Source organism: Gymnoscopelus braueri (genome assembly GCF_963280865.1).
Source record: "Gymnoscopelus braueri genome assembly, chromosome: 5".
Classification (NCBI taxonomy): Eukaryota; Metazoa; Chordata; class Actinopteri; order Myctophiformes; family Myctophidae; genus Gymnoscopelus; species Gymnoscopelus braueri.
Genome location: NC_137606.1, coordinates 27,316,220 through 27,339,674, shown reverse-complemented (window position 1 = coordinate 27,339,674; position 23,455 = coordinate 27,316,220). Strand labels below are relative to the sequence as shown.

Here is a 23,455-nt window from a genome sequence, read left to right as displayed (position 1 = left end):
TTATTAGAAAATAGCTGATCTACAAGCTCACAACACGTTGTGATGCGATGCGTTGAGAGCATGTAGATCTGCTATTTTCATTTCATTCAAACTTTCAATTTAATTAAGTATATTTTGATGCCAATACATTTGTAATTTTACTCCAGTAAAAGTTTGAATACAGGCCTTTTACTTTGTAAGAGAGTATTTGTATATTGTGGTATTGCTACTTTTACTTAAGTAAAAGATCTGAGTACTTCTTCCACCACTTATGAGAGGCATTGCTATACTTTCCCCTGTTGTTTCCAGGACTGGTTTGTTGGGATCGAACATGGGTAATTACCCCTGGCTGGCAGACTCATGGCCAGCTCCAAACCTTGTCCATGATAGTAGAGAATCTGTCGACTGCAAGCTAGACTCCACAGAGAGATACTATAATGGTAAGTGATCATAAAGCAGGTCACAGAGTAATACATTTGATATTATAGAATAGTTAAGGACTGAACTGAATGTTATTTTGTGACATTAGATGCTTCTATTTTGGTTTTCAAGTGAGCTCAAAGAAATAGTGATTTAAGGAGTTTGTCTTAAATTAATTAATTACTTCCTTTGCACTTGTTTTCTTTTTTACTTCAGTTTACACACACACACACACACACACACACACACACACACACACACACACACACACACACACACACACACACACACACACACACACACACACACACACACACACACACACACACACACACACACACACACACACGCACACACATGTAATCACCTGGAATACTTTTCAATTATGTACCTTGAAAAATTATGTGGAATTTATTTCCTTCTCAATTTGTTTGAGCCAATATGTTTTAACAAGGAAGAATTGATGTAGAGTAAAAATCCCTATTTTGTAAAATAAACATTATTTTGTCTGCACATAATATGTGCAGACATAATCATAATTATATTATGTCAAGAACAGCTCACCAGAGCAAAGAGAAACAATAGTCCATCATTACTGTAAGACATGAAGGTCAGTCAATCCAGAACATTTCAAGAACTTTGAAAGTAACATCAAGTGCAGTTGCAAAAGCCATCAATCACTATGATGAAATTGGCTCTCATGAGGACCACCACAGGATAGGAATACCCAGAGTTATATCTGCAGCAGAGGATCAATGTGTTAAAATTGCCAGCCCCAGAAATTGCCTGACAAAGTATTTTTGTTAAAAAGTTAAAGAGTCATTGTTCAGTAACAGGGGTCTCTCCAGCTCTATAATAATTGAAAGTACATTTTTCAGGTGGTTTGCCAATTTCAACCAATCAGGAGAGAGTACCCATTTACCAGCTTCAATTTTATAGTGGTCCAGTTCCAATTTTGTCCACTCATTTCTTTGTGTCGTCATTTCCAATTTCACTTGTTTATCCTGTATCCGGTATGAGTTCTCTCTCCTGATTGGATATAATTGGTATCCTGACCTGAAAATGCATTTTCTGTTTACTAAGGAGCTGGAGAGTCAGGGACTCCTGTTACTGAACAAATACACTTATTTTAACAAACAAATATCACTTACTGCACCTCAGATTATAGCCCAAATAAATGTAAATTAGGCCTTCATGTTCGAATTGCTGCAAAGAAACCACTACTGAATAAGACAATAAGAAGAAGAAAATTGCTTGAAGCAAGAAACACGGCATGGACATTAGAACAGTGGAAATCTGTGTTTTTGTCTGAGGAGTCCAAATCTGAGATTTTTAAACACCTTCTGATACACAGAGAAGGTGAACGGATGTGTGTGGTCCCTACCGTGAACCACGGAGGAGGAGGTGTGGTGATTGGGTGGCAATGCCTGCAATTTATTTAGAATTCAAGGCCCTCTTAAGCAATAGAAAAGGGGGGGGAATCAAGAAAAAGTAGAGGTGTGTCTACTCTAAACCTTTGACTAACACTGAATGTCACCCACTTCTTTACAATAATAAAGTTGATTGTTGATTCTTGAACGAAGCTCGTAACTATTCACAGAAGTCCTCCACTGTCCTGCTGTAGGTATCAACAACTACCAGAACCAGCCTGAGAAGTACAGTATGACATCCAATGACAGTCCCATCTACAGCACCATTAACACAGCTGAGGAGGACTTGCTGGCCTACTACGACACTTACTCCAACGCGCCCTACACCCAGGGTCCTGACCCATACGGCAGCAGCATGAGCAGTGGCCTAGTTGGTCTGGAGCAGGATTTAGACCAATGGACACTCCAGTCTGGTCAGTCTGGGTCTGAATACGTCAAACTTCCTTATACGATGGCAGCCAGTGGTAAATGGTTCCTTCATATAAAAATACATATTTCTATATCGTACAGAAAGAAAAAAAGGTTTTATGATTTCATCTGGTTCAAGCTGACATTAGATTGTGTATTGCGTTGATTTGGTGTTTTGGACCTTAATGGTCTATGTTTGAGCCTAATGAATGAATACTAATATAGTCTGAATTTAAATAACTCTCTCTTTATAGCCAAGCTGGGTGAGCAGAGATCTATTGGTTCTCTGCCCAAACCTGCTACTCTCAACTGGATGGATGTCCTTTCTCTGCCACTTCCAGCCAATAAAGACAGCGGTCACACAAAGATGGACCAGAATAAGAAGAGACAGAGGTATAGGGCTTATCACTGTAACCCCCAACTACTTTCCTATGGGACAGCAGTTGAGTAGTCTCAAAATACACATTAGGACCATCTATCAATCACCATAAGCGCATGTCCTCCAGCAGTGTTCTTTCTGAGTGTTCAGGAAGTTCTGTAGGTTATTATTAGATTAGTTATGGCTTCTGTTCTATTTACTGGATAATGGAAAACAAATTGCTTTATCTATTGTTGCATGGTTTATTGCTGTATTTATTGTTTATTATTGTGCACTTTTTGACTCTTTGCTGAACAGGGTTATCCTATTTTATCTTATGCTATACTATCCTATAGAAGCCTGCCCTCACATCTTTCGACAAGAATGTCAAACGTGGGGGAAGGCTTGAGCGTGGGGAAATTATGGAATTATTATTAGTTTATGTCTGCAGGCAGCGGGTTGATTGGACAAGTCATACAGGCATTACGGTTGTTGAAATGTATGTGTCTAACTATTTGTGACAGATTAGATTGTGGACAGATCAAGGTGGGGGTGGGCGCCGGGGTTTGGGGCGCTGTTTCTGACTGAGCACTGTCTTTTGTAATGACATTAGCCGTCATCTGACAGTCTGGATTAGTAGTTTCCCCTTTCAATGACACGTCCTCCATTAAATTAGGCCTGACAGTGTCACAGCTGACATCATAAATCACTGGAGTTGTTCATGTCCTCTGTAGATTTCTATTGGTCTTTTTTTGTACCACTTAAATCCAGATGGAATTTTGTCACTTGGTGGTAAAATCACTCTAATGGCTGTTAATGTTGTGATGTGACCGTTAATATTTATAATGGTCTGGATACATAATATCTGGTTGATATTCGTCCTTCTAAGATACGTACTCATAGGACTGCTTCTATCTGTCCTCCAGCTCTGATGAAGATGATGAGGACTGGTGTCCGCCCCTGCCTGTCAGGACTTATCTAATAGACAGCTCCAGGGAGGAGGTCTCCAGCCTTGCCTGCCAAGGAGATGAACTAAGCTACATGTATAGGCTAGAGTCCACAGCCACCCTACCACCTCACCTCCCCAAGGACTCGCACAAGCCCAGCGATGACCCTCAACTCTACCACTCTCAGGACACCAAGTACAACCCAGAACTGTTTGCCAACGAGGATGTCAGTGAGCTCTACCACATGGGCCAATGGGCAGATGATATCAAGGGAGAGGTGTTTGTGTTGAACAATGGGAAAGGTAGGTTGTTGTGCCATGGCATTATTCAGTTGTCGGCTCACTGGTTTGCGCAACATCTTTTTAAAGAAAACATGTCATGTCACATACACAGTAAAATCTTCTTTGATAAATTTCTGTTCGATAACATAATATGTTATCAAACAGAAATGGTGTCAACATGGAAATGGAAATAGATTTACTAATATTCACTGAGCGTTCTTTAGTATAGTACCGTTATCTTCTAGGAGGATGACATTCCCTGTTCTTTCCTGTTAGGACATTCTCCTGTTTTGGCAGCAGAGTCCCTCCCTGCAGCTCTGGCACACAGATCCAGAAGTAAGAAGAAAAACCCCAAGGATGGACAACTCAGGCGAGAACTACACAGCCAAGCAGGTCTGACATAATATAGCTTGTAGTGCGTCCAACTCACAGCCTGCCTGAGAAAGACATGCAGAAAGACATGCAGTACATGTTTTCATAATAAAACTTTTCAAACGATGTTGACCTTTGGTTGAACCTCAAGTTGTGTAGCTACCTCAATCCTATATTAAAATTAGCTTAAGGGAGGGCCGGCCGGCCGGCTGGCAGGCGGGCAGGCTGGCGGACTACGACATCATGCTCATGTCACTATGACTCAGCCATAACCATGCAAGGAGTTCCCAATGCAGCTACGCCAGACAGACAGACAGACAGACTCACATGAGTGAAAACATAATCTCTCGCCTTCGGCCTTCCTGCCTGGCGGGGATAATGATCAACAATATTTGAACTTACATAAGGACCAGTGGTGGAAAGTACTTTAGTACCATTTTGAGGCACTTTACTTGAGATTTCAATTTTTAATTACTTCTACTCCTCTACACCTCAGAGGCCAATATTGTCCATTTTACTCCACTGCAATTAATTGAAAACTTTAGTTACTAGTTACTTTGCAGAGATTATTTTATTTGCATCGGGATGCATTGTGAGCGTATTAATCTGCCATTTTTGAAAAAGTTGGATACATTTTGAAAGATTTTGAAAAAATTTATCAACTGGGACATTCTGCATAATGTGTAGGCCTACTTTTGCTTTTGATTCTGTAAGTATATTTTGGTGCCAATACTTTGGCACTTTCACTCAAATCAATTGAATACAGAACTTTTACTTGTAACAGAGTATTGCTACTTTTACTTAAAGAAACTGAGTACATCTTCCACCTCTGATCAGGCAACATATTGCTTCAACATTGCTTTTAAGCTCCTCATTTCTGCATGGTCATAGTTCATCCTGTGCATGAACTTGCAACATTGCTACAGTCAACATTTAGTGCAGTACATTTAGCAGAATTACTAATCAACAACTTTCAATCACAGATCTGCCCACTCCACCAACCCCTCCCCCTACAGAAGACCCCCTGCAGCTCATGGCTGATATGTTGGGTTGCAGACAAAAAGATAGTGAAGGAAGCGAAGGGAGTGACTCCCACCACATTGAGAGGAGGGAAGAATACTTCTCATCCAAGAGGAGAGGGCATTCAAAGTGGTTATCACAGGGTGTGTACAGTCTCAGATATCATATATATCTATACATTGACTTTGGTAGTTATTTAGAGTATCATCTCACATCTGCAAACAACAAAAACATACTGCAAGTTCTATATGAAGTTCTAGTCTTCTGTCTGTGTGTGGGTCTGCATGTCTGGACAAAGGATTATGCCCAAATTTGGAGATACCGACATCAGCACAAATCGGCCTTGTTAGGCAATGGTTTCTATTGTGCGTGACATCAGACCAGAGCTTGATCAGTGAGAGAGAGAGAGACAGAGAGGGAGGGAGGGATACGGAGAGGGAGCCAATTAATTCAGTAGTTTGGGATATTTTATCAAAACAACAACAACCATTGACACATGGATAGATGGCCATGGAATCATTCAAATCGCCTTTTTTTTTTTTTTTTGTGGAGCGGTCTGGTCTCAAGCGGAATGTAGTTAAACTTTTGTGAGAGGAGTACCGTTCATCAATGTGCATGTGTAGCGCCCTGGACATGATATCCAAAGTGCTGTCGCTTAAAAAACGCTTTCTGTGGACATGGCCTCTAACAGTCCAACCCGTTGTCACTCCCAAGGCGTCACATTTTGCCGCTCTGTCGTAGCCATGAAACGTCAAGTTTTGACATGACGGGACGCCATGGCAACTTCGCATGTTGACAACTTGAAAACTATGCCTAAACCTAAGCCTAATCCTAACCCTAACCTCACAAAAATATGCCTAAACCTAACCTTAATCCTAACCCTAACCTCACAAAAACTATGCGGACAGAGAGAAAGAAAAGGCGCAGCAGGGGTGGGCTTTGATCACTGGAAGTTGTGGCTGGATAAGTGAAGTATTTACTATAAGAAAGGCAATTCCAAAATTGGCTCCAACTTCTATTTAACAGGTTAAAAACCATGCAGGATACTGTTTGTACACATGGCTCTGACAGGATATAGTTGCAAAACAATCTGTTGTTAAAAGGAAAAAACAACTACATCATACTGCACATGCAGGTATATTGGGAATATGTGCTTTTTGACCAAGGAAACATCGAGTGGGGTAACGTATGACAGCTACAAATAATAAAACTCTCTCCAAAGAGAAAATTGTCAGAATTACATTTTGAAATATGACATGATATTCACTCAAATATGTCAACGCTGCACAAATGGAAGCTTGGTAACAGGACACAGAACATGTTTGTTTCATGTAAAACCTTGGGTAAAGTTTGGGACCAGTTGTACTCCCTTATGTAGGCTATCAGTTGAACGTGGAATTTATTTAGCAAAACTGTCATCTATAAATCGTGGCTGAGATTCAAAGATGACCACTGGGAAAATATTTTGAAGTGAATTAAAACACCTAAATGATAATGTGGGTGTATACACATACAGAATACATATATCATCATCACCTTTATTTATACTCGGGAGTACAGTTGAGGGGCAAGCCCTCATTTCCAATGTAGCCGAGGTAACAAATTAGACACAATCCAAATGACATTACATTTTACAAGAGTAAATTTTAAAAAAAGAACTTAAACAGATCTAACAACTCAATCAAAACAAAATTGTACTGATTCACGTAACATGTAAATCCTCCTGGGCCATCCACACATCAAGCAGGAATTCCCTGTTCCATCTCTTCCATCACTTAAGGTTTGACCCATATAATTGCAGCTGCCATTTGAAGTAATTGGTGTTACATTGTCATCTACAGATGAGAGTATAATCCCATACGGTCAGTCCAGCTTCCCGCAGGGAGTCCAGATGTCAGGCTATGGGTCCCTTGGTGGAAGGGCTTTCTCTGAGTCCAGGGACCCCAGAGCTCTGCAGAGAAGAGACCAGGTATGCCTAGATTTAGGAGGAGGAGTAATCTTTTACAAAATATAAATGTACGAACGCAACTCTTGTATATTCTCTGCGAACTACCCCTTGATTTTGTATTATTGTTATTTATTGTTTTGTACCTATATCACATATGATATATATTGACACGCAAGGGGGGACCACACACACACACACACACGCACACACACGCACACGCACACGCACACGCACGCACACGCACACGCAACGATTGATTGAAGCAAATCTGTACTATAATAGAAAACAAAATGCCCCAATTTTAACAGGAGAAAGTATACTTAACAACTGCACTTCTGTAGCTACTGTATTAACCAAGTTGTAAGCTTGAGATAAATGACACATTCCGAATCATGATTAAAACTCAGAGCTCAGAAACATTATATTGCCTGTATGCATACTGAAACACACAGGAATTTGTTTTGGTCAAAGTGCAAGAAATTGATACATAGGACAAAAACTATTTACAAGGCAAGGAACAATGTGCTAACAACAATGTGTGTTTGTGCACATTATATTGTCAGCAATTCACATTAAATGTAGCCTACTGTTGGCTCCAGTCCTTTTAATGCAGTGTTGTGCTTGTTTGATTTCAGAACCTGATATAGATTTGAGCAGATTATATGATGTGGCATTCCGTTCCTGATTTCTGCAGCTTTGTGAACCTTTTAGACTGTTGCCATGGCATCTCAGAAAAACTGAAGACTGAAGGAAACACAAACATTAAGTCTTGTCTCCTGCCTTTTCACTGTCTATCAATATTTCTATTCACTTTTTAAATTTGATAATTTATTCTTTATTTTTGTGATTTCCTGCCCTGCCTCCAGGTGTATATAGAGATCATTGCCATTTTTAAAAGATGTGATATAATATGGAACTAAATGATCTAGGATTAATATAATGCATATTTTTAGAAAGGAGAATGGATATTGAATAATGTACAGCAGATTATTGAATGTAACTTATGTTTACTCTTCACCATGAATCCATGATTATGTCAGCTTGATGAAAGATAAAGTGAGATACTGTGCTGATAAGCCACTGTGTGTGTGTGTGTGTGTGTGTGTGTGTGTGTGTGTGTGTGTGTGTGTGTGTGTGTGTGTGTGTGTGTGTGTGTGTGTGTGTGTGTGTGTGTGTGTGTGTGTGTGTGTGTGTACATGTATTCCTATCTTTCTGTGATTCAGTACTGTCCCCCTGCAGATCACCAGTGTGTTAGTTGTCAAGATTTTATCATTTTTGAACATTTGTCAATAAAACATTTGATACAAAATTATATCCTGTCAATGTTTTGAAGCCATAATGTAAAATGACAGTTATTTTAACATATTTTAGCATTGTGCTTCATTTGTCCCTATTGCAACATCATTTACTGTAAACTGCAGACAAAGACCATGCAGCACAACAGCTAATAAATACGTTTTGTTACAGAATAGCTACTAGGGAGCAAAGTGAACTCTGCAACAGAAAATAGAGTGGATATGTGGTGGAGCATAATTGCCGCTGTTGGGTGTAAACCTTGTATGTCCAAAACTGTTACTTTTCAGGAAATGAATAAAGTCCTGTGTTCATCTCTCATCGATTTCCAAATATCGGGTTTTACATTAAACTGGACTGGACTTCTTCCCAGGGAGAGAAAAAAATGCCACGTTACTATTATAGTATCATGGTCAGTATAATTTCAGCATCATGTCAGTATCATGATCAGTATCATGATCAGTATCATCCTCAATAATGTCAGTAGCATGGTCTATATCATATCATCAGTATCATCAGTAACTTATTGAAACAAACTGAGCGTTGTGAGCTTGTAGATCAGCTATGCTTGCTAGTATGACAAAATTGGGCATTCATTTACGAAGGAGGAAAAAAAGGTGAAATACGGAGATACAAGGTTTCCGCCTGACGCCAACAGAATAAAGTCAGCCACCTTGCCAGGAGCACCAGAAGAAGAGAGGATGAAGAGATGGCAGGAGGGAGAGGAAGAAGTGTGAGTTTCCTTTGTTGCACCTGAGTCATGCTACCCTGAGGGAATGAACTTTGAGCTCATAGCTGAGTGAGTAGAGAGGCCTTCTGGGAGTCAGATCAGTCACCGGGCAGACCCTAGGCAGACCCAGTTGAAGTGTCCCAGAGCAAGACCCTATAGCACTAGCCTAATGAAATAAAATATATTTTAATATTTAGTTTCAGATCATGTTGTCAGGACTTTTTCACAAGGTGGATGGATGCTTACTGTCTGAAGGGCTCCAGGGACAAGATATTGTTCCTGAATTGTGAAATAATAAAACAAAACAAAAAAATTGAATATAAATAGAATGGAGACCTTGATGAATTGAGTATTGTAAAATGACAGAACTGGGATGTAAAGGGTGTGGTGTACTTCCTGGTAAATGGCTGCTGTTTGGAGACTAAATCAATCTAATCTAAATCAAGAGCCACATTCTGTTACAGAGGCCATACAATAGAACAGCCACTTTGCATTAGGATACAAACATACTCTACCAGCACAATAATCCTTTGTGTATGTTTGTGTGAGTCAGTTTGTGCTTGTGTGGGTTCAATTTGAACTTTATTTAGTTTTTACATTGGACATTATAAGTGAGAAAAAGTACTCAATTCTAAGACTGACATAGATTTTAATTTCTATTTTTGCAACAAAATGCACCATCTAGTGGTCATAAGAGTCATGTATTCTAAATAGAGATGTATTTGAAATACTTGTTTGTATTATGTAATTTGTACTTGGCTGGGATGGAGAAATTAGATGTAATTTGTATCAAGATATTACTAATTTAAAAAATGTACACAGGTTTATACTGTGGAATAAATAAAAACACAATGGGAGACGTCACTTCTACTTCACTTCTATGGTTCTATGGCTTAGCTCACTTTTTATACAGTACATAATCACACAGAAACTTCTGTCACTCGGGATGTGAGTAGCTAACTGAATAAACAATCATGGTCAGTATCCTGGTGTCAGTATCCTGGTGTCTGTGAAGTACAGGCGTAGAGGAAGTTCTGTGTAGGATTGTGCATTCAGTCTCATGCCATAGTTCTTGTCTAGCTTTCAACGATAATTAGGAAGCACCATAGGTGACAGGGAAGCACCATAGGAAGCACCATGGAAGACAGGGAAGCACTATAGGAAGCATCATAGAAAACAGGGAAGCACCATAGGAAGAACCATAGGGGTGCAGGGGTCTGTCCTCTCACCGATGCTGTTCAACATGTACATCTACGACCTACTGGACACAATATCCAGGAAATATGGTTACGCGGACAACCTGGCCATTATGATGGTACGACCAACATGGAGGGCGATGGAAGATGGTCTCAACCAGGACATGGACATCTTGGCAGCCTACCTTCACAGGTGGCGCCTGCAGCTCAGCATTGGCAAGACAATGTCGGCAGCATATCACCTCAACAACAGTGAAGAAAAAAGGGAACTGGACGTGTTCGTCGACAAAAACTGCCTGGAGTTCCAGCAAGCCCCAAAGTACCCCGGCGTAGGACACTGTCCTTTAAGCCTAGAGGAAGTGAAGGCCAAAGCGTCATCAAGGGTCTCGCTAATCCGACGTCTTGCTGGTATGTCCTGGGGTGCCTCTGCCAAGGTACTGCGAATCTTCATGCAAGCCCATGGTCTTCGCTGCAGCCGAATACTGTACCCCAGCCTGGTGTAGAATGGCAGCCAAAAAGGTCGATGCTGCCATTAACAACAATCATAATTGGTTGCCTGAAGCCCAGTCCTAGCAGGAATTGCTACGGCCGGCCTCCGACGACAGACTACTCTCGCCCTGGCAAGTAAAGCCCAGAAACATGACTGGCATATCCTACATGACACCACTACAACAGCGTTGCCTCCAAACAGACTCAAGTCCCGCCTTCCATACAACAAGGCGGCACAAGATGCTCAGTTCTATCCCTGAGAACCAGTCTACAAAGGCATGGATGGAGGCCTCCTGGGAGCAGGAGTGGAAGTCAGCTGGGCCCACACTACATCTGGGACCCGGGAGACGGCCTCAAAGGAGAAGACCTGCCACACCGACAATGGACCTTGCTGAATTGACTGCGTACTGGGGTTGGCCGCTTAAAAACATCTATTAAAAGGATCCCTGGCTAATAAGCCAAATATGCCTTAATACATTATAATTGCCCTCTATAACTAAAATTTAAAATTAAAAACACAAAACTTTTAAATATTTCAGTTATCATCAGCGCAAGTTGATGTCATTTGTCCATGTGTGGTCCAGCCCTATGGAATATTATTAGCATGTCCTAATAAAAAACAACTTGATACTCCCTACGGTTAATATGAACATCAACAAAATATTTAAAATATGATTCATTAGCATATGCATTCTATACATTACATAGGGCTGGACCACACATGGACAAATGTTCACTGGCATTAAGCTTATGTGTCAGAACCTCAGCACAGTAGCTGTACGTTGGGGCTGATCAATTCATAACATGACAGTAGCCTTGATATAAGACTGTATGACCGATGACCGCCTTGATCCAAACATTTTGTTGAGTTTTTCACTTGCGATCACAGTCGCGATACTTGTGAGCTGTGTGTGGTACTTTTAGATGGATCTTACAGGAAGATCTATCCACCTTTCCATCTACCGTCCCAAGGCTGTTGAGAGCAGCCGCTCCAAGTCGTGGAGGCGGGTCGTGACCCCCAGGTTGAGAACCACTGCCAGCATTTAGGAAGCACCATAGATGACAGGGAAGCGTCATAGGAAACCCAATAGATGACAGGGAAGCACCATAGGAAGCACCATAGATGACAGCTCATTCTGGCCTGCGCTCTCACACACAGTGGTAAACATTTTGGCTACCTGCTACAAACACAATGAAAAACACTCTGAATACAAACTACAAACTACTTATGTATCTCAAATACATTTCTCAGACCAGTATTTTGTATTTGTATTGTGATAAATTGTTTGACCCAGTATTTGTAATTTTTTGCTGTATTTTTGCCCATCTGTGTGGATAGATTTGTTTGAAACCGCCCCATCATCAGTTATGTATAAATTAAATGTATTTTGTTTTGGTTTGTTTACACATTATCTTTCCTAATACTGTAATATGTTGGATTGGATTGTGTATTTTCAGACGTTTAAATGTTTAGGAGGGGAACAAATCCTATCACAGAAACATTTGGCAGCCACCCTGTAGTAACTCTGAGGACCCCCCTAGGGGTCCTGGACCCCCTTTCGAAGACCTCTGGATTAAGACACAAAATAAACACATTATAAAAGGAGATTTAAATACAGTTAAATTATAAGTGGAAGTTAAAACAGAAAGATAAGAGAATAAAATAACAGTGGATATGAAATTATAAATGAAATTAGAACTCAGTAAAAGCCTAATGTTGCTCTTTCTTTCAAATCTGTTCACCCTCTTCCACACCAATGCTTTATACTAAGTTATAGGAGGATTTCTAGTGCAATAGGGCTTCTAATTGCACTTTGGCTGAAGGACCATTACCCTTGAAATAATAACCAATTTCTTTGCTAGTTACATTTTAAACTATATCTACCTCTTCACATGAGATAACAAAGCTGAAGCAGCCTCCCATTGCAAAACTCACTATCAATCCAAAACACTGTCACAAAAACACCCTGTCACAAAAAAAATCAAATCCTATACTAATAAAGTATTATCTGGCCGAGCTCACTTTTTATACAGTACATAATCACACAGAAACTTCTGTCACTCTGGGCGCCAGCAAAATGAATAAACAATCAATAAATTAATTAATTAAATTAGTCAAAACCATCAAAGAAACAAATAAATGCTGTTTAATATCGCTGCTGTCGTACAGGAACCTTGTATCTCCATATTTCAACTTTTTATGTTTTTCGTTAATTGATGCCCTATGACACGGGAGTGTCACACAAAAGTAGTGAAATTAGCAGATCTACAAGCTCACAATAAGTTGTGAAGCGACACGTTGTGAGATCGTATTTTCGTCTATTTTCACATTTTTTTATGTTTTCATAATAATAATAAAAAACGAACGGTTTTGGACATTCCACCGGACAGCAACGATTTACAGTATCAGCTATCAGGCAGCATTCAAAATTATTTGACACCTAGATGGCTAGATCATAGTCTCTTTCAGCATCCTTGTGAGGAAACTGTTGAACTGTTGACTTGAATATGCATGGTAGAGTTACTGTTTGTTCTGTTCAGTTTTTTGACATTTTCTTTTTCCAGAATTTGAGTTTTATGTGCAAGTACAACATGAAAATAAATACTGTATATAGCAGCCATGGGGGTACAAATTCATGGAAAATCCGGATTTTTAAAAAAATTGTTAATGTGATCTTCAGTGAATAAAATGTTGCATGTTACATGAACAATATACATATCCAAAGTGATACACACCACAAATGTTAAAAGCACCTGTTTTTATTTCCTTTTTTCCTCATCAAGTAATTTCAATTCTGAGATAAGTTCTGTTAACTTTTACAGTAATAGTGTGGTGCCTATTTCAGACTATTGGGACACAGTGGATAGTTGTGCAGCATTGTGAAATGAAAACCCTGTGTCATCAGTATTACTGAGACTTGCACAGCGCTTTAACAGTTTTGTATTTTCAGCAGATTCCCTAAAACACAAAACTCATCCTCTGTGATTGGTTGTGGCTCAGCATGCTCCATTGTTCCATCAGGTCCTCTGTTCGCTTGGTTTCCTATGCACAAACAAAACTTTCCTGCCACCCAGGGCAATATTGGGCTCCTCTGTGCTTTGACAACCTAGTTATATTGGAATCTCTGACTTTTTCTGGGAAAAAAAGATAAAGGTAAGCAATTCATGTAAAATCAGTCAAATGAGTGTGTATACGTATTCAAATACCTTCAAACTGATTGTCTTTTTTCGCTCGGAGACTTACGCAGCATTGAGTTTATGAGTTAATGACGTGAACTTGTGCGAGGCATCTTACAAATTAATGTTTGTCTTATTATTGTAAGGTTTGTCCTGTTAAATTGAAATGCATAGCACTTTATATCCTCCTAATTATACCAAATGTATTAATATTTAATTGTATTCTCATAGCTGCAGTTTAACAATGCTGTCTGTATCAATCATTATTATTGTTACAGCAACTTAACTGGGGTAGAGGCAGATGTATTAAGATCTTGACTTCCTTCTGTCTCTTTGTGTTAGTCAGTGTTTGGCAGGATGTACAGCTTCATGGGAGGTGGGTTGTTCTGTGCGGGAGTTGGAAATATACTCCTTATTGTCTCCACGGCAACCGACTACTGGATGCAGTACAGACACTCCAACAATTACATGCACCAGGGCCTTTGGCGGTACTGTGTGCCTGGAAAATGCATGACACACACAGACAGCATTGGTAAGACGGTACAACTCTATTGTATGGCTTCCATCACGGCTAGAATGCTGACAGACGCTCATATTGCTTTTGACCATTTCCCTATCCCATGCAACTAACCTGAACAAGGTGGATGTGGATGGATGTGTGGATGGATGATAGTACAAAATATAACACTGAGATTCAATGGAAAAGGTTGATAACGCCACCCTAACTAACAAATACCTGAATGATGAATGTCTTTTATGAAGCCAAAAGATCAAATGGTGAGCTTGTTTTCATGATATATGTATCCATGAGATTGCTATTTGTACACGTACACCTACCAAAGGCGGGGTACAATTTCTAAAATGTAAAGCTTCTGTAACATGCAATTATTGTACATTAATCTTGACATATTCATAACTGGTCTGTGCAATAGATTATACATGACTTATCTCATCATAACCTGTACATGCCCAGTATTGTTCATGTTGCACATATACTGGTCACACCTGGTCTTAGCCAATAGTCTGTTATTATAAATGTTTACTTTCATACTTGTATATTAACATTTGCAGGCCATACTATTATATTTCCCCCCTTTTTTCAATTCCTGAACATATGGGACACAAGTTTTATTCTGATGAATAAGCTAGTTTCAATTCTGTGTAATGGAAATACTCGCTAATAGTCTCCCAGGTCTCAACCTTGCCCTGTGCACTTGTCTCCTCAGCATATTGGGATGCCACCCGGGCTTTCATGATCCTTTCCCTGCTAGCCTGTTTCATCGGCATTGTGATCGGTGTCATGGCCTTCATCCACTATTCGTCCTTTGATGGGTTTGACAAGACATTTGCAGCCGGCATCCTCTTCTTCATCTCCTGTGAGTACATCCTCCAGTTAGCCTCTTTGATGTAGCATTGACTATGTAAACAGTTCCATGACCTCATGACCTTGTCATCTGCAGGCTTCTTTGTGTTGCTAGCAATGGCAGTCTACACAGGAGTGACAGTGAACTACTATGGTAAACGTTATGGCAACTGGCGATTCTCATGGTCCTATATAATGGGTTGGGTAGCTGTGGTGCTCACATTCTTCTCAGGTATGTGTACTGTGATGGTTTTAAACCTCAAAGTTCCAGTCTAAATGATCACTCTGAGAATGAACTCACTTATTGAGAACGCAGCAAATTTTGTTCAATAATTTGGATCTCCTTTCACCCCCCAGGTATATTCTACATGTGTGCCTACCGGATGCATGAATGCCCAAGAAACTCACGCTGATCTGCCAACACATTCTGCATAAACACTGGCCATGATGAACCATTATCCCAGCAAATCTTCCCATACAAGATATGTATTTCTTGTTGACCTGACCATTGAACTTCCCATACAAGATATGTATTTCTTGTTGACCTGACCATTGAACAAAATAAATGCTAATATCAAAATATTTGTCTGTGATCAGTTTAAAAAAAAACTATTTGTCTGTGATCAGTAAAAGAAATGCATATATATATTAATATATATATATCTCGTTGTGGTAATAAAAGCAATTAGTAAAGGTGATGAAATAAAAGACATGATATCAACTAAATAAGCAAAATCTTATATTTTAATGTAAATTCTTTGTGGTGCCATACATAACTGAAACATTAAATAGTGCAACCGAACAAAGTCCAAAAGTGCCCACCGCATCGACCATTTGGTCGACAGTCCATGAGACAGCATACAGAACAAACGGCATACACTAAAAACAAACTAAAACAAACAAGACAAATGTAAATTCTGAAGATTTCGCTTTAGCCTCCCGACTATATAATAATAATTATTTTGGACACAATGAATGATTGAATGGAAACCGAATAAACAAGAGTGGTATGGAATGTTCCGGTTAGTCGACCTCCTCAATGGTTGGGCCAGAGGATCCTCCTCCGCCGGGGGCACCACCAGCCCCTGGGAAGCCACCTGGCATTCCACCGGGCATGCCACCGGGCATTCCACCGGGCATGCCACCAGCACTCTGGTACAGATTAGTAATGATGGGATTGCACACCTTCTCCAACTCCTTCTGCTGATGCTCAAACTCGTCTTTCTCTGCAGACTAAGAGAGAAAAGACATTTAATTCTTCAGTCTTATACTAGATCAGAGTTTCTAAAATAAATTCCGACATGTTTAATGATAACATTGACAAACTTTGTGTGAACCTACCATTTTTTTTAATTGTTAAACAAATTAATTGCAACCGTTTCTTGTAAGGTTATATTCTTCAAAAAGGTGGTTTATCATCATATGCTAGCTATGTCTTTCTCATGCAGTTTTCTAAGCAAAATGTTGTCAGATAAGGGGGTACTTGCATTCAGAAATCAGGGAAAGGGGGTACTGAAGCCAAAACAATTTGAGAAACACTGTACAAGATGACCGACAACTGTCAATAAGGTTGACACCATTAGCCAAATTACAAAGAGCTGAAATCTAGCAAATGATCTAGATTATTCAGAGCCATACTTTTGTTGAAGACTGATCCCAGTCTGTGACCAGGCAAGTTATTTCATACCTGATTTTTATCCAGCCAGCTGATAACGTCAGAGCACTTCTCCAGGATCTTCGTTTTGTCCTCGTCGCTGATCTTGCCCTGCAGCTTCTCATCCTCCACAGTGGACTTCATGTTGAAGGCGTAAGCCTCCAGGCCATTCTTGGCTGAAACGGTGTCTCTCTGGACGTCATCCTCGGCCTTGTACTTTTCAGCCTCCTGGACCATGCGCTCAATGTCCTCCTTGGTTAAGCGACCTGGTGAGAGGAGACCACAAGTTGACAGATATGTTAGAATGCTGCTAAGGAAAGTAAAGTTAGTTCCGTGGGGGCAATTTAGTTACAGCTTCACCCTGCTGTTGGCTGCCATGATGAGTGCTTGTGGGAGAGCAGTTAGGGACGCGTGATTTGGGACCGCACTGGGGAATTTGGGAAACCACGCCCCGGAGCCCATCTACAAGCTCACAATGCGTCGCAAGGCATTGTGAGCTTGCAGATCTGCTATTTTCAAATGGCCAAAATGTATATAGGAGAACTGGTTAATGTGCGTTTTGTAATAATCAAAATCTACAAAGTAAGTTTTCTAATAATTGTAATGGAGTAAAAGTACAATATTTGTCTCTGAGATGTAGTGGAGTAGAAGTAAAAGCAATTATTAACCTTAAACGGACTAGCGTACATAAACTCTTTCGGTATTATAGCGTAGCGTATTTTAACCATCATCATCAGGTCGAGACGAGAGAGGGAGAGCACGGCCATTCAAGCAATTATTAACCTAGACTAGCATATTTTCACAACAGTTGACAGCTAACAGATACACAAGACTATAGATATACATCTATAATGCACAAGACCTCCATCTATTTCTCTGCGGTTTCCCCAAATCCTAAATCAAGCCTCAGGGACACCTCAACACATAGACCAGGGCCAGGAAGCAAACCAGTGACTTCTAGATTACCCAACCAATAAGCTACGGCCACCCCAGAAAAGAAGAGGAAAGAAGACACTGTGCGAAAGACTCTTTGACACGCTGTTGTATTTCTGTTAGGTGTACCTTTGTCGTTGGTGATGGTGATCTTATTCTCCTTGCCAGTGCTCTTATCAGCAGCAGAGACGTTCATGATGCCATTGGCGTCGATATCAAATGTCACCTCGATCTGCGGAACACCACGGGGGGCTGGGGGGATTCCAGTCAGCTCAAACTTTCCCAAAAGGTTGTTATCTTTGGTCATGGCTCTTTCACCCTCGTACACCTGTGGGTAAAATTTTATGTCAGCCAATCAACGTATACCAATTCATCATCGAGGGGTTTTATACACTGACAGACTTTTTTTAATTAGTAATGCTAAATGTAATTACAAAACCGAAAATGCTGCAATTCACAATTTCATGTTGGTGGATGACGACAGTTCAATATTTAACTGAGAACCGTTGCAGTCCTAACATAAATGTACTGAACGCCAATTTCATTCACAGACGACAACCTCAACTCATCTGAGACCATTAGCTGTAATACCTGGATAAGCACACCCGGCTGGTTGTCCGAATAGGTGGTGAATGTCTGAGTCTGCTTGGTAGGGATGGTGGTGTTCCTCTTGATGAGTGCCGTCATGACTCCTCCAGCTGTCTCGATGCCCAAGGACAGGGGGGTGACATCTAGCAGCAGTAGGTCCTGCACATTCTCAGACTTGTCACCAGACAAAATGGCCGCCTGCACAGCTGCAAAACATTTTACAAGTTAAATCCACAGCTACATATTTTAAATCATTTCTTGGTTTAGAAATTTAAGATGTTAGCCATTATAGGTAACCAGAAGGTAAACAGAATAGTCGGAACCATACCTGCGCCATAGGCCACTGCTTCATCGGGGTTAATGCTCTTATTCAGTTCTTTTCCATTGAAGAAGTCCTGCAGAAGCTTCTGGATCTTGGGGATACGAATGGAGCCTCCCACCAGAACAATCTCATGGATCTGGGCCTTGTCCATCTTTGCGTCACGGAGAGACTTCTCCACAGGGTCCAGGGTGCCACGGAACAGGTCGGCGTTAAGCTCCTCAAAGCGGGCCCTGGTGATGGAGGTGTAGAAGTCGATGCCCTCATACAGAGAGTCAATCTCGATACTAGCCTGTGTGCTGGAGGACAAGGTACGCTTGGCCCTCTCACAGGCTGTTCGCAGACGACGAACGGCCCTCTTGTTGTCGCTGATGTCTTTCTTGTACTTGCGCTTGAACTCTGCGATGAAGTGATTAACCATGCGGTTGTCAAAGTCTTCTCCTCCCAAGTGAGTGTCCCCTGCCGTGGACTTGACCTCAAAGATTCCATCCTCGATGGTCAGGATGGAGACATCGAATGTGCCGCCACCGAGGTCAAAGATAAGAACATTTCTTTCAACTCCCACCTGCAAGGAAAACATTTAGAATCATACAAAGTTAAATTTATTGGACCATAGTCTTTTGGATAAATTCAGAAATATTCTTGATTTTATCCCCCCTTTTCCCTTCAATTTAGTCATTATGCCAATTGATTCCTCCGCACACACATTTCTGTGTCGTCACTGCTGTTGTATTCCACTGACCAGTGAGGAGCCCCCACCGGGAGAACGCAGAGCCCTCATCCTACCCCTACCGCCCAACACTCCCTGCTGACAGGTGCCGCCCCAGCCCGGAGGATTACATGCAGTGACATTATCACCCTCCCGCCAGGCTTCCCTTCCCCGAACACGAGCCAATTGTGTTCGCATAGATAGATGCTCGACAAAGCCGGATGCACCACGGTGGATCTGAACCCACAACCTCAATGACACACGAGCGGGCCAGGTAGAGGTTTTTAAAATGCTACTACTAATAACACATGCATCATGAAAAAAAAAGCCTATATATGGAGGTACTGCACCTTTTTGTCAAGGCCATAGGCAATAGCAGCCGCTGTTGGCTCGTTGATGATGCGGAGGACATTGAGTCCAGAAATGGTCCCTGCATCTTTAGTAGCCTGACGCTGAGAGTCATTGAAGTAGGCAGGCACTGTTACCACAGCGTTGGACACCGTCTGTGAAAGAAAATGCATCAAATTAATGCCTGAACTGAACACATCGTCTATACACCATTTGTTCACCAAGATGAATCTTTTGGAAGAGGTGATTATTGCCAAGGAGACGACGACCTCTGTAACAGACATATTTGTAATAGAGCGTAACAACTGTTTCTGTATATCTTTTCTTAATGATTCATTTATTTTAGACCATAAAATTCTGAACTTAACACGCATCTTTTAAATCACTTACGATATCATCTTTATCCAGCAGTTCAAAACTTACTTTACTTACGGTACAAGCATTCACATTGATATTTGTAAATAAATTAGCTCATTTTAGGTATATTTGACACAATTGTTTGATTAATAAAATTACAATTTCCTGTTGATCAATTAACCATTTCAGCCTTCTGCAGTAGTTTTGTGTATAGAGAAGGGGACAAGCTCGACGTACAGCCTCATGTTCATAGAGTACAATGGATAGATGGCGCCATCTTGTGAGGTGCGCCATCATTACAGCAACAGTGTCCATTTTTTTAAAATATATTTTTGAGTCTTTTTTTGATAGTATACAGTAGATTGACTAGAAATGGGCAGAGACGGGGAGTTACACGCAGCAAAGGTTGTTGGGATCGGGATTCAAACCCATCACACACCTACATTTTCTTTTATAGTCTCCTAGCCAATTACCTTGCCAAGGTACGCTTCAGCGATTTCCTTCATTTTGACCAGCACCATGGAAGAGATCTCCTCTGGGTAGAAAGCCTTGGTCTCTCCCTTGAACTCCACCTGTACTTTGGGGCGTGTGGAATCGTCGATTACAGTAAATGGCCAGTGTTTCATGTCTGACTGGACAACACCATCATCAAACCGCCGTCCAATTAGACGCTTTGCATCTGAGAGGAGAGTAAAAAGTAAATTAGCAAAAAACAAAAGCAGTGATCATCAACTTCCATACTTCACTTATAGAATAAAATCTTACCAAATACTGTATTGCAGGGGTTCATGGCCACTTGGTTTTTGGCTGCATCGCCAATCAGCCTCTCTGTGTCTGTGAATGCAACATAACTGGGTGTGGTCCTGTTGCCCTGGTCATTGGCGATGATCTCCACCTTGCCATGCTGAAACACCCCTACACAGGAGTAGGTGGTGCCCAGGTCAATGCCAACTGCTGGTCCCTTCGACATGGTTTCCTGCGGGGGGGGGGAATATATATTTTAAGTTTACCAAGTTGCATCCATTAAAAAAAAAAAAAAAAAAGTTCGACAGTCATATTATACCCTAGACATCTTACTACACATAGTATATTAAACTCAAGAGTTAACTTAGGTGCCTTTCACATCTTAAGTTGACTTAAAAGGGTTAAGAGCAAGATTTTCTGGTTTATGTTCAAAGGTTTTTAACCATGACATCTATTGGACAGAAAATTTGCTCCACAAGCTGGTAAAAATTGGTACAATGATAGAGATCTATAGAGAGTAATTCTATAATTAGTTGAGTGACTCATGGTAAATGGATTAAAATTGTCCAATGAGCACCTTTTTCCAACACTCTCCATTTTGACTGCTTGACAGCTGTCTCATTGTTATGGCAACAGCATGTTAGTGTTACTACAACAGTACAAAATGTGACAAAGCACCGATGCACCCACATGCTGCCAATTCATCCATGGTGGATTTAAGTATTCTACAGTAGAACATTAGACTGTATTTTCATTGTAAAGCTGGTTAGAAATTGGGATAATCATCAATATATCAATCAATGAAACCTATCTTACAATTGGCCGAGAGAGGACTGGCGGGCAGGCGGACCACGTGGTCACGCTCATGTCACCATGACTCAGCCATAACCATATACTAGTGACATCAGGAATCTCCATAAACGTGTAGAAAAGGGACACGGACTGACAGATACAGAGATCTCCATATATGGGCCTAAAAAGAATAAGGACTGACAGATACAGAGATCTCCATTTATGGCGAATGGCGGTGCAGGTGTGAATGCCGCATAGCGGCCTGCACTCACTGATCAAGACTATCATAATTGTATTTGATCAAGTCTGACTTTAGAAATGTCAAAATCGGGGGGGAAAAAGAAAAAAATATGATAGTCGATCCATGATAGTTGATCCAAGACCAAGTGGTTACACAACTACAGTAGGTCATCATATATGCTACATGCTATAGCAGATGAGCCACAGAGGACAAAGTCCTACTGGATGTTCTAGAACATTCTGCTCTTACGTCACCTCACCGCACCGCATCATCCGTCAAGTGCACGTGCGTTACACGTTAAACCCCTTTAAAATAATTACAAACGCTCAGAAAACGGTTAAAATAAAAGCAGCCTGGCCGCAGATACAATATGTGCACAAGGCTGATTATTTTACCGTGCGATACTGTAGGATCTCGTTCGCTTACTAAAAAGTAGGCCTAGCCGGTAAATGTAGGCTATAGGCGCACTGTTAGCCGCAAGCAGCTTACCTTAGATGCTATAATGCTATCTGGATGTGAGACGGCATTATAGCATTAGGTTGCTTGCGCCGGCTCGGGCCTATATGCTACTGGGACAGTCAGAGTGCCCGGGCGTCATTCATCGAACTGCATGTCTTTTACATGCAGTGTAAAAGAGAGAGTCTAGAGTTAAGGTTGACGACAAATTGTTGATGAGACGCGCCACACTTTGCGCAAGTGTTGTTCTTGAACAAAATTTTAATCTTACCTGTTTATCGACCTCCGCAAATGTTCTTTGTCGAGGTCTTTCTAATCTTCACCGTTGGCAGGTCCTCCTCGGTCAAAGACAGTAAATGGAATGATGCCGCATTCGCGCTCCTCCCACTGCTTTAAAGGCACGAGGAGTCGCTCTGGAATGTTCTTCTGAACCGGGTTCAATTCGCTTTGGCGTTTCGTGGCTCGGTCTGGGTCTAGAGCGGATACGGAAACGGTGTGTGCATGTTTGTGTGGGTCTATATTACCGGATACAGTAGGTGGGCTTTAGACCGGATCAGAGCACTGAGCAGTAAACCGAAACCAGGCTTTCCACAGGTACTGCGCAAAGACTCCATGACGCTAGTCTCCAGTGTTGCCATATTTTGTGAGAGAAATAAGCAACCAGGTCTAAGAAAACAAGCCCAAAAGAAACAACTAGGCCACATGATCAGCTCATTAAACCTATGCATTGGCTATTTGAAAATAGCCGATCTACAAGCTCAACCTTGCAGATCGGCTATTTAAAACAATTCTTGCAATAAAATGTGGATTTTTGTTTTGAAACATTCTAACAACACAAATGCTCCCTGGCACAAAACATTTTCATGAAAATATTTGAGAACCACCGGTTTAAATAATAAATTA

General features: G+C 40.9%; 3 protein-coding genes across 3 annotated transcripts in view; 2 read left to right on the top strand and 1 right to left on the bottom strand.

Moving 5' to 3' along the window:
• Window positions 1-8,351, top strand: part of LOC308085845 (roundabout homolog 2) — a gene marked incomplete at its 5' end in the record, with an annotated part of 61,254 nt that extends 52,903 nt beyond the window's left edge. The window contains 8 exons of the mRNA XM_080429156.1: window positions 289-419; window positions 2,024-2,293; window positions 2,492-2,630; window positions 3,522-3,844; window positions 4,100-4,216; window positions 5,179-5,358; window positions 7,057-7,184; window positions 7,799-8,351. Coding sequence (XP_080285282.1) covers window positions 289-419; window positions 2,024-2,293; window positions 2,492-2,630; window positions 3,522-3,844; window positions 4,100-4,216; window positions 5,179-5,358; window positions 7,057-7,184; window positions 7,799-7,810 — 1,300 coding nt within the window. The 3' untranslated portion in view covers window positions 7,811-8,351. The remainder of the gene's footprint in view (window positions 1-288; window positions 420-2,023; window positions 2,294-2,491; window positions 2,631-3,521; window positions 3,845-4,099; window positions 4,217-5,178; window positions 5,359-7,056; window positions 7,185-7,798) is intronic.
• A 6,054-nt stretch (window positions 8,352-14,405) lies between these two features.
• On the top strand, window positions 14,406-15,824 carry LOC308085482 (lens fiber membrane intrinsic protein-like; the record flags this gene model as incomplete). The annotated part of the gene is made up of 4 exons (XM_080428653.1): window positions 14,406-14,580; window positions 15,275-15,424; window positions 15,509-15,643; window positions 15,769-15,824. The coding sequence occupies 4 exons, from the start codon at window positions 14,406-14,408 to the stop codon at window positions 15,822-15,824; spliced, it is 516 nt and encodes a 171-aa protein (XP_080284779.1).
• A 313-nt stretch (window positions 15,825-16,137) lies between these two features.
• Window positions 16,138-22,962, bottom strand: LOC308085490 (heat shock cognate 70 kDa protein-like). Its single transcript, XM_080428662.1, has 9 exons — window positions 22,824-22,962; window positions 21,085-21,295; window positions 20,793-20,998; window positions 19,965-20,117; window positions 18,915-19,470; window positions 18,590-18,792; window positions 18,128-18,326; window positions 17,099-17,331; window positions 16,138-16,644 (listed from the first exon to the last, which is right to left on the bottom strand). Exons 2-9 carry the CDS (start codon window positions 21,287-21,289, stop codon window positions 16,435-16,437), a joined length of 1,965 nt encoding a protein of 654 aa, XP_080284788.1. The 5' UTR covers window positions 21,290-21,295; window positions 22,824-22,962; the 3' UTR covers window positions 16,138-16,434.
• Window positions 22,963-23,455: the final 493 nt, after the last annotated feature.

What these genes read in the sequence shown, in the direction of transcription:
- LOC308085490 (XM_080428662.1), bottom strand. Translation starts at nt 21,289, where the DNA reads ATGTCGAAGGGACCAGCAGTTGGCATTGACCTGGGCACCACCTACTCC. An exon ending in AGCCGGGTGTGCTTATCCAG is followed by an intron (nt 18,327 to 18,589) that starts GTATTACAGCTA and finishes TTTTACCCACAG; the next exon opens with GTGTACGAGGGTGAAAGAGC. An exon ending in CACCATCACCAACGACAAAG is followed by an intron (nt 17,332 to 18,127) that starts GTACACCTAACA and finishes TCCTCTCACCAG; the next exon opens with GTCGCTTAACCAAGGAGGAC.